Genomic DNA, 11,170 nt, shown 5'->3' with positions numbered 1-11,170 from the left:
ACTTAAGTATAAAAACATGACAATAACCATAAACATTCTCAATTATCAATTTGTGCAAATCTTATATGATTATTTATTGTTCTGAATTATGCATAATGTGTTTCATACCCACACACAAAAAAGATATCATGCATAATGTGTTAATGAACAAAATAGTTCTAATTCACTAAAAAAAAAAATCAAACACTCTTAAAACACCTGGTGTGATTCGCAGTTTTAATAAACATCACAAGTTTAAACAATTATTGTGTTCATTTTTTTCTATTTTCATTTACTTCCCATTATAGTTTGAAATATTATATCTTTGTGATATATCCAACAACCTTATAACTAATGATTACCTATACGTATGATTTGAAACAAGTTTATCTTTTATCAAGTATTTCCAAATGTTCAAACTCTTTGTAAATTATAATCAAAATATTATGAGATCTATTAGTACTTGTGTATACAAATCTAAAAATTAATTATATTACCAAGTCATATATATTAGATATAGTACTTGCGTTGTCTATCTGAAATATTTTTAGCACCCTCATATATCGGTACATTTTACTAGTTCCTACTGGGAAAAAAAATTGTATCAATTCAAATTTTACTCAGAATGACAATTACATAGTTGAGATACATATATCATAGTTTGAGATACATCTATCGTAGTCTAAGTGTTTTTAGGACTATTGATGACCTATAAGCTAAGATAGTAAACCATAGTTGAAGGTTGATGTTCTAGAAAACATTAATATTTATATTGTTTGTACATGAAGCTAGATGTGTCAAAATGGGGGCATAAGCAATCGGCCACTAATTATGCTTCGTTGATTGTCGAAAAAGGTCCACTGTTTGTTGCAAGTTGCACTAGATGTTTGCAAGCTTTACAAGTGAAGAATGGGTTTGATCTACTCCTATATGAAGTCCAGAGATGATAGCTTCAATGATGTTACCGCTGTCTAAGTTTCTCGTGCTAGCGTATTTCAGTTGTCATTCCCAAAATATACCTACACTCCATCCAACAGTTTAGTTGTGGGTTAAGTACCCTACACATAATAAAATAGGAGATTGAAATTCACTAATGATATACACATTGTGATAGAAGCAAGTGAGTGTGGTCAATAAATCTATTATATCAATTCAAATTGATTTTTGATTTTCTTCAGTAGGGACAATGGGACCATCCGGTTGGATGGTCTAATCGAGACAAGGGACGTTTCCAGTTTAGTTTCATTTTAAACATATATACGCATATCGTTGCTTTTCTTCAATGCGTGAAGCTACCCATCTCTGATGCTCCAAGAGCGTGAACTCCCATGAGACGCGTCAAATCCAGCAAACAACCTTCATTATAGTTAACTACTATCAAATTGCTTACGTGTTGACCAATTAATGCACAGCACTTGTAGCGAACGATTTTTTTTTGACTATCCATTCCAAAAAATTTGTTTCCACACTTTAAAAAAACAAACAGTCAAAAATTAAAATCTCAATCTACACATTAATTGGACAGCACTAAAGTCGAGTCCTACCTACTGGTGGTCGCGTTATTAGGCAACTTATGGCCCCAGGAAAACCATTCATTTTGCCAACAATCAAGCAACTCAGCGCAGACAGTATCTACGGTCTCCTGCAACACATTATAGCTCCATTCCAAGAACAAATAAGTACACCCTTTAACAATTGGAGTTTCCTCACAAGGAAGAAAATCTAACATCGAAATGTGTTAGGTTCATTTACACCCCAAGAGAATGTATTAGAGGAACTCCTCCCACTTTCACCAGTTGAAGTCCCTATTTGTTAGCAAGTTTGAGAAGATCAAGGCAATGTCAATTTACAACGCCAATGGACATCACAGAGCATGGCAATACTTCAGCAAAGGGGCAAAGCCATATCTGGTTCGCATCAAACATTGCTTTGCTTGTAAACCGTGGTGTCAAGTACTTGCTTACCACACATCGCACATACTCCTGTACAACAATAAAGTATATATCAGACACCTCCCTTGAGCAACATAAATCCTCTGTTACACCCCCCCCCCCCCAAAAACTGGAATGGTAAAGTGGTTAAGAGCATGAAAGCAAAATACCTTTTGTGTAAGCACACGTGTGACAGTATTTGCCATCCTGGTGTACCTGTTGCTTGCAAATGATACACTTGGTTGATCCGTAAGGAGTCCACCTGTTCATGAGAAAGGTAAGACATTCTACATTTTCTGGTAGAGAAAGTAAGCCATTCTGTATCTCATGATATTGAAGTCCCACATAAACATGCAAAAACCTTTAGAGACTTGTAAGAACCTCTCCAAATCGCAAAGTCTAAGAATTTATGGACCTTTTTCTAAAATACGTAGTTGCAAAAATAAGCTATTGAAGGATTACAAGAAAACGTTATGTATTAACAGGTGAAAATTCCTCAAAATGACGCAACAATCCACATAAATTTTTGGGAAATTATCACGCTACCCCATGAGGTTTACCCTAATTTTAGTGCCATCCCAACAATTACATAAATATCAACTATTACCTATTTTCTAATGGTGTTAAACTTCTATAATGCCCTTTATCAAATTACCATATGAAAATAAAATAAAAAATTAGGGTTCTCACATCTTTCTTCAAGTTTTGCTACTTGCACAACTCCTCTATCTTCCTTGTACAGCCACTCTTCACTTGCACAGTTGCACCTCACCCCGACCATTACTGAACCATACGGAAGTAGGCACCAGTGGTCAAACTGGAGGTCTGGAGGTATTTTGCTAAGCATACCTTGGATCCAAAGATACCCATGAGAACAAATCTAGCACCCAAGGGAGAGAAAATAGCATGACTCTGGACAAAGATTAACCCCTCTGGGTTGCTATGGCCAATATGGCAAGAAAAAAAGTGAGGAAAAGATAAGAAAAACCAAGCAGTTTTTGGATATCAAAGGTACTGCCCCAGAAGGTAATTTCTAGGTTGCCACTTTACTCTCTTTTGCTAAAAAATTTTTCCTACAGCACCTGCTCCTCAAGCTAATTGTCCACCTTTTCCGAATGTGATTGCTATGTTACATATGGTCGTACCTAAGGGCATATTGGCTGAAATAGATTCTTATAATGCATATGATGATATCTAAAACGACAGATCTTTCCTGAATCATATGAATAAGTATCACGACTGGATATATAGGAATCCAAATCCGCCAACTCACTCCCATTAAGATCTTCTACATCCTAGGTCTTCCTGTTCCATCTTGTGCCATATGTTTTTCATGTAGCATAAGCCAATTCACTCCCATATTACCATATTTCTAGAATCAATAATTTTGAGGAACTACAGAACTCAATCACCTGCTACCATTACTCTTCAGATTTCTATTGAGATCTATCCCATGGAGGTACTAATAATGGATCCATGTTTCCCGGCTTTTGTGTATACCAAATCGGGTCACTTCTGATTACATAAATCAATAATCCAAACAACACTCATGGTAGGGCATTTCCTAGTTGTTGGGTACTCCCCGATTTTTTAAAAAATCTGTACCATAAAGAAAGGAATCTCCAGTTTTAGCTCCTCAAGGATGTAAAAATATCTCTTCTCACCATCTTGACAATGTATGAGAGAATTTTATGCACTTCAAATGGGGTCATATGGCCTTAGTAAGTCTTACTTCAACACTGCAATTGATATCTATGTCCTACCATAACTGTCCCCTTCGTAAAACACAAAGTTCAAGAAGGGGTAGTTATATCACTGAAAACCTCCTTGCTTTTCAAAACTGTCTTACCATTACTTGCAATAAGATGCCTCCAAACAAAAGCATAAACACAAGGTAAGAACAAGTGAATTAACATGGCAGTATATTAAGAGCCTGTTATTTATCCATGTGACAGACAAAAATTTCAGGACAACCAAAGAAGGAAAAACTAACTTTTGGGGGATGGAGGAGGTCACATATGTTCCAGCCTGAAAGTGAAAAGGAGGAGGTTTATGTTTTGTACCCTAAACAAGCCAGTATAAGACGGTGATACCATGAATTTTCCTTTTTCTTGTTTTCTCATGTTCCGCCAGATGTCATAATATGTACACAACTTCCAAACCCATAATGGCTACATCCCCTCTAATCTGCTTTCCACAGACTGGCAAAATGTACACCTGATGCACCTGGGACTGATATCACACATGGCTCTTGTCTCCAGTCTGCTGTTTCGTGTTTTGAGACAATAAGTTATTCTCTGCTTCTTAAGAATTTTCAGGCAATAAAAAAATCAATAATCCATTATTTGAACTAAGAGAAGAAAGGTTTCCTGACAGAAACAATAGATTTACAATGAATAGGAAGTTGAATCTGGCAAACTCTAGACAAATTCAAAACAAAAACACCCTTTGATAACACACGGACATCTGTGAGCAATTGAGGTACATAAGAGAAAGATACACTTTAAACAAAGATATCAATACTCCATTATTTGAACTAAGAGGGGGTTCCTGCGAACAAGAGCTTTACAATGAATAGGAGCTGAACTGGCAACTCTGCAAATTCAAAACAAAAACACCCTTGCTCGGGGGCTCTGGGCATTGAGGTACATAAGATAAAGATACACTTTTAAACAAGGATAGAGATAAAATCTCTGTAACAGAAATCCAAAGAACAATCTGCACAAGCAAAAGAGCCATTTAAACGAGACATCAACAGCAATCATGTTAATGCCTGACTTCAAATGCCATTTGACAATTAGATAATGCATCTACCTAATTTGTCAGGAACTAGGACGGCAGAGAACGTCAGAAGAAATGAAAGAATTCCTTGATAGGATAGGAGTCTATGACAGGAAGTACATGTATTCTGTGTCACTAAAAGGATGTTAAAAGACAAACAAAAAATGGAACCCCAACAACTGTAGGGTTAAAAATAGTAAATTTGTGCAAACTCATCTGACCATGTTAGAAGAGTCAAGAACTAGTAATCTAAGATAGACAATATTGTTAACATCCATAGAAGAGGAAGGGATTTCTATTTTTGCTGCCCAAACTGATTGTAGTGCCATAACTTACAATAGCTAGCTGATGCGCTTGGAAGACTTTTTCCCATTACAAATATAATTTACAAGATCTATACAATCCTGACAATGATGAATCCAATTGTCCTTAAACATGAAGGGTTCCAGCATCTTCTAGTAAGGATCAGCCTGGGATATAACAACTCTATGCAAGACGGGAAAATATATTGAATAAGAGATCACTAATGCAAACAACAGATAGTATGGGAACTGGGAACCCAGTGCCAGAATATCAAGATTATAAGCTGGCAGTCCATCTCATCTCTTATCCATGCATAAGATGCTACATGCCCACATGCCCAACGGAGCTTGGTCTATTGAATAGGCATTAGATTGGACCAGTTTAGTATGGGATAGGCCTGATTTAACCCATTCCATCAGTTCTGAAACTTCTGGGCCTCTCCTCAGTCTCTTAGCACAAAACTCAAAGTCTGAGCAGAGGCTTTAAAGGCCTTTTTAAAGAAGACAATCGATCCCAGATGATACCAATTGAAGCCTTCCATGTAAAGTTATGTGAAACAAGACGGGCGGTGGGGAGGTATAAAGGTGGGAAGAGAGAGGTATGAACCTTGAGGTTTATCTTCACATAGCCTCCTACGCAAGGACTTGGGCCTAATTGAAAATTAGGTATCAAGATTCAGAGTTAGGGTTTTTACTTTCCTACTCGTAGATTCCGTGTCTAGTGCTCCCTTCCCCTCCTCTCAACAAAATTGTTGTTCCAACAGACAATACAATTTGCACTAAAATCTTACATGAATAAATTGAGTGAATACCCAACTACTGCACAGTCCCATACGAAAGATATAGTTTGCAGTAGTATAAGAAAATAGAAATCCAGTGAAATAATTGAACCATCGAATTCAGAAAAGGAATTATCGATCTACACACACAGAGAGGAAAATCAACCAAGAAACAATAACCCAAAAAGAGAGTTCCGAAAAAAATAACCCAAAGAGAGGAAGTGGGAATGAACCTGTTCTTCTTGGAGAGAAGCTTATTTTCGTTGATTTTACGACCACCGCCCTCAGTGGTGTTACTGGCTCCTTCTTTCCACTTGTCCGGAACGATAACCTTCGACAACTTCTTCTCACCTGCAAACCAAATAATGGAAAAACTCTTACTCGTTGTCTCAAATTTAATCTTTCTGGTTTCTTCTTGCTTAATTAAGCTGTAGGGTTCAACTAAGGTTAACAAGAAAAACGAATGAGCAAGTTTCACGAAGGACTTACACTTCTCGCACACCATTATTGTTTGCTCTAGAGCTTCCAAGGGGGGAAACCAGAAAGCTCGCTCTGTTGGTCACGTTACGATCGTATTTCGTCCGCTTTGTATGATTTTGGAAAACCAAAACCCACTCCTCATATTATACGGACGCCCCTTGGCCCTACTATTGTTCTAATCTGACGTCAATTAACCAAAAAAACAAAAGACGAAGGAGTCCGAATAGTCTCCTCCGACGCCTGTTGACCCGATTTACTCCCACAACAAAAACAAAAGACGAAGGAGTCCGGATAGTCTCCTCCGACCGCTGTTGACCGTAAATGGAGACCCACTGTGGTTATGGACCCAACCCCAAGTCTTTAAACCCTTTTTTTGGGTGCTTCTTTTTTGTTTTTTTTTTTTTTCCTCTTTTTGTAGTGGTTTTTTTTCTTTTAACAAACGCAGCCTAAAGTAATGAATTTTATTTTTTTAATATTTTATTTTTTTACTTGTGAACTTTACTAATTTGTGGTTATAAGTTATAACATTGTCCCGAGCTAATTTTGCTTGGGTCATGAGCATTAAATGCATATGACCATCAAGCCGAAATTTCGACTGAAATTCCGATCTGACCTCCTGAAATGCTTGACCATTTAATGAGCATGACCCAAGCAAGGTCCGTCAGAGCAAGCCCATTCAAAAAAGATGATCCACACTCAAAGTTGTCCAGGGTCTCATCGGGTCTGATCTCCATTGAAAATTACTAGACCCTTTTCATAATTTCTTGAAAAGAGAACTGTTTTATTTCATCTCCCGTATTTAAAAAACGTGTTGATCTTAATTACTTTACCTTGGTGAGTTTATCTTGAACTGAGAGGCGAGTTTTTTTTTTTTGTAGGAAACATTTTAAAGAAACCCGATCACCCGAACTCAAATAACATAAACACCTTGGTGGGGTGACGTAAAAGCTCCTGGGATAAGCTCCTTATCTTGCCAACACATCTAACTGAAAAGGCAAGTTGGGTCATGCGAAATGTTACCATTTAACCCTAGGTTTGACCTTAATTCTTAACGCTCATCATGAGTCAAACCCTAATCATAAAACAATAAACAATGCATAATTTCATAACAATGTCCTACTTTATCAAAATTAGAGGGCAAACCCTTGTCAAATACTCAACTTTAATCAAAACTCGAGCCTATACCCATTACAGGTTCACAGCAAACAGGCTAAACTTGGACTTTAAAATAACCAAACTTCCACCCTTGCAGGAATTTCTTGTGAGTCTCATTTTCAATAACCATCTCTTGACCCAAAAAAAATCTCATTATTTTAGTTAATTCGCAGAAAAAAAAACCCCATTAAATTATGAACTTTGTCTAAGAATTAGAATTATATGACTTTCATACTTCGAAGTTAAATTCATGAATTTCTCAAAATCACCTGAATATAAAAACTCGTGACTCACGTAATAATGATAACCAAATAGTTGATTTTTTCAAATGGAAGGTTTGGCAGGCCGTTGGATCGGGATCTAGTCAAGATTTCGACTGAAATATCAATCGGACGAGCAAGCGTAGAGAAAAAATCAAAGTAGGATTATTCTCTACCCTCTATTATAAATAATCCCGTCTCGTGATCTGTAATCTCCCAGTTGGCCCTTCCACCAAGAAAAGAAAAAAACTTAGAGATCGAACCACCTTTTCCAGAAGAAAGTTTCTTCACGGAACTTTACAATCTTGATCACGGAGCGACGAATCCGCGAAGTTGTGAACATAATTATTAGGTTGGAGGTCTCACATTTCATTGGTTGATTGTTATCATCACTCTTCACTTTCTTTCCGAAGTCTACATTGGATTTACTTCAACTAAAGTAAAAGATTCACAATACATTGATCGATACAAAAGGAAGTAAATGATAAGAATGACAATACAAACTATAATTTCAAATCGATCCAAGAAAAAAAAAAAAAAAAGAATGAATGTTAATCAATGGCGATTTCTGGGCAACGAAAGAAGTTTTTGAATTTCAAGCCCATGGACTCAAATCACATTCAGGTGGCAAGGTGGGAAACCTCTCTGTGTCTTGGCAGTAATCATAGATGACTAAATTTCTGCGAACCCAAGCGTAATCTGTTTTCTGAGAATCTGAGAGATGCCAAGCGTCGTATTGATCCCACCATTGCTCTGTTGTTGTAGAGACACAAGCAGGGTATGGGTCTTTCCATTTGCAGGCATCAACATTGAAATCTGTATAGGTGGAAACGAATGGAGCCAATGTCCAATTCGTCTTCTCAAGTCCACCTCTGGTTGCCCAATCGTCGGCGTTCCAGATACTGGAGAAGATGTACATGGGTTTCTCATTTGGGAAGAAACTGTTCGATGCATTATCTGAATTCTTGTAAACCCTAACTGGCACAGCATCAACTAAGAACCTGGTGGGTTGGAAACCAGAAAATCTCAGATCAGTTAAACGAAGAAAGTTTCTATTTTTGGGGGTTCAAGGAGTAGAGAAACTTACAAAATTTGCTGAGAGTTCCAGAGGATTGAGTAAGAGTGGAAGTCCTCAGTTGGATCAAACCAGAGCATATGTCTCATTTCACGATTCCCAACTCCATCTTTGTACACATTCGTCTGTATCAAGTAAGGTTCCCCTGTTCTATTCCCTAAGAACTCAAAATCTAGCTCGTCTCTTGTTGGCCCTGCTCCCAAATCTGAGCACATCTGCAATTCCATTTTTTTCAATTACTTCTTCATTCATCAATAAGGAAACTTAATCAGAGTAGATTCAACTTTAACTCACATAATAGGCTGTGACGACACCGGCAGAATCGCCTGCAACAAGCTTGAGCTTCATACTGAACCACCCAAATCTGTATCTATCTCTTGTTTGAAACCCACAACCTGTTTTGTCACAGGCAAAAACACAAACACTGTATATCAATAAACAGAACACAGATTCATCTTCTCTGGTCATTCATGGGATTATTTCTCATTCTCTCTATACCTGTACTATTGTCAAGAGAGAGATACCAGACATTCCCATCTGGGGATGTCTTGAAATGACTCGCATTCCACATTATATCGAAGTTATCTGCAAAAGAAAAATCGGGTGCAGCAGCTTCCATTGTAGAACAGAAAGCCATGAGAGCCATAAGGGTGAGAAGAAGGGTCAAAGGAGAAACCTTTACCCTCATTTTGGCTCTTCTCTGAGTTGAGAACACAGAGGCTGTGAAGCGAGAAGGAACAGAGAGTTTTCAGGCAGATGGAGATGGGATGGAGATGGGTCAATCAGAGAAGATGAACTATGAAGAACTTGCAGTATAGAGAATCATTCTGAATTATGAAATGTCTATATTGCCCCACACCCTTTCATACACGAAGAAATAATAGCGCCGACGCCGAACATAAATAAAATAAAGAGACGTGAAACGCTGTATTGGGATTTTTGTGGTGTAATGGGGCCCACACTTGCATGTTGGAACGTGACTGAATTTTGATTGGCCAATAAGCTGGCTTGCCAGCTGGAATTTTCAATTTCTTGCGAGTTTTAGATCAATCAGTGTGGGGCCACTAGCGCTGCGTCTGATGGTTGGAAACAGGTGTCATTGTGGGTCCCGTATTAATTTGCGCTTCTTTTGTCAATTGTTGAGTTTTTCCTTTTTTTTTCGATAGAAGTGCTTTGAGTCTTTTGAGTGAAAAGTAAAATTCTTTTTTACCAAAAGAAGAGAAAGGGTGCAAAAATAAATTATACTTTGTTCAAGTTTCAAATAAATTCTTTTTTTTTTTTTCACATGAATTTATAAAGTAAAACATATACACTCTATTTACTATTTACTACGGGCGCGTTTGATAACATTCTTAAAAACGTTTCTGGCGTTTTTCTGTTTTTTGGGAACGGAAGAACATGTTAGAGTCGTTTGATAAAACGGTTCGTTCTTCTGTTCTTTAAGAACGAACCAGTCAGAAAAATATTCTAAAGAATGCTTTTTGCAGAACATAAAAAAGATGTTTTTACCAAAGAACATAAACGAAAGTGATAAAATTTGTTCAAATTGAAGCTTTAGAACAAGTTTATCAAACACTAACTTATTTTTCAACCCAAAAAAAAAAAAAAAAAAACACTAACATATTCTATTAGTGTTTTAAAAATATTTTCGGAACGGATTTATCAAACTCTCAATTTCAAGCAAAGACGGTCTTTGTCGACATTAAAAACAATTTTGCGTACCTGGTTTCTCAGTAGACGTTCCAAACACTACTCATGTCCAGTATCTGTTCAAGGATCTCTTGACCGTCAGATCAAATCTTTAATGGCTTGGGCTCAGATTGGATCTCATCAGATCCATGAACCGGATGGTAAGCCCAATCGCAATCCGCAAATCGATAAATCACATAAAATTGAACCAAAATTTGGTTTCAAGTTAACAGACTGAACCGGCCAGACAAGGAAGTATGGGCATTTACGTCCAATAAAATTGAGAGTTGGACTTGAGATGACAGGCAAAACAATTCTCTAGTTTTTTGTTTTATTTTTTGACAATTCAAAGTCACATGCACAACTGGAATCTATCACGTGCATGGTGTCGGTGGCACACGTTAGCAATAAAACTATAAGCTCAAGCCAGGAAAGCACATGTGTGGCAATCGTAATTCTTGAAAAGGAATCAAATACTTTTATGATCTCAATTTTTTAAATTCTAAAATGCGATCGTGCATCAGAGTGTTCGATCGCCGTCCATATTCTTCCTTTAAAGTCAAAGTCAACAATTTGAAAGAACAGTAAAAATAGCAAAACTTAAGTCAAAATGGACCCACCTCATGTCTAATGAAAAATATACACTACTTTTTGTGTGGTTTATATGCTAATATTTTCTCTTTGCATAATCAAGGGTAAGTATGTCATTTTATGGAGAATGATGGACTAACTGACCAAG

General features: G+C 37.1%; 2 protein-coding genes across 2 annotated transcripts; both read right to left on the bottom strand.

Annotated features, from left to right (window-relative positions):
- Positions 1-1,463: 1,463 nt before the first annotated feature.
- Positions 1,464-6,292, bottom strand: LOC149004303 (postsynaptic protein-like protein). The gene is made up of 4 exons (XM_089169503.1): positions 6,262-6,292; positions 6,006-6,123; positions 2,081-2,172; positions 1,464-1,961 (listed from the first exon to the last, which is right to left on the bottom strand). Exons 1-4 carry the CDS (start codon positions 6,275-6,277, stop codon positions 1,897-1,899), a joined length of 291 nt encoding a protein of 96 aa, XP_089025629.1. The 5' UTR covers positions 6,278-6,292; the 3' UTR covers positions 1,464-1,896.
- A 1,701-nt stretch (positions 6,293-7,993) lies between these two features.
- On the bottom strand, positions 7,994-9,560 carry XTH8 (xyloglucan endotransglucosylase/hydrolase 8). Its single transcript, XM_089168461.1, has 4 exons — positions 9,241-9,560; positions 9,037-9,137; positions 8,755-8,957; positions 7,994-8,668 (listed from the first exon to the last, which is right to left on the bottom strand). The coding sequence occupies exons 1-4, from the start codon at positions 9,428-9,430 to the stop codon at positions 8,263-8,265; spliced, it is 900 nt and encodes a 299-aa protein (XP_089024587.1). The 5' UTR covers positions 9,431-9,560; the 3' UTR covers positions 7,994-8,262.
- Between the last annotated feature and the right edge of the window lie 1,610 nt (positions 9,561-11,170).

The sequence above is a fragment of the Hakea prostrata genome, chromosome 9 (assembly GCF_041222555.1).
Source record: "Hakea prostrata isolate BN-2017 chromosome 9, UWA_Hpros_2, whole genome shotgun sequence".
NCBI lineage: Eukaryota > Viridiplantae > Streptophyta > Magnoliopsida > Proteales > Proteaceae > Hakea > Hakea prostrata.
The sequence above is the reverse complement of the archived record's forward strand: the minus strand, read 5'-3'. Positions and strand labels throughout refer to the sequence as shown.

Excerpts from the sequence above, each read along its gene's own strand:
- LOC149004303 (XM_089169503.1), bottom strand. Across the intron at positions 2,173-6,005 it reads CTTCTCTCCAAGAAGAACAG|GTGGACTCCTTACGGATCAA; the intron begins GTTCATTCCCAC and ends TCTCATGAACAG. Across the intron at positions 1,962-2,080 it reads CACGTGTGCTTACACAAAAG|GAGTATGTGCGATGTGTGGT; the intron begins GTATTTTGCTTT and ends ATTGTTGTACAG.
- XTH8 (XM_089168461.1), bottom strand. The coding sequence starts at position 9,430 with ATGAGGGTAAAGGTTTCTCCTTTGACCCTTCTTCTCACCCTTATGGCT. Across the intron at positions 9,138-9,240 it reads CTCTCTTGACAATAGTACAG|GTTGTGGGTTTCAAACAAGA; the intron begins GTATAGAGAGAA and ends GTGACAAAACAG. Across the intron at positions 8,669-8,754 it reads TGGAACTCTCAGCAAATTTT|GTTCTTAGTTGATGCTGTGC; the intron begins GTAAGTTTCTCT and ends CCAACCCACCAG.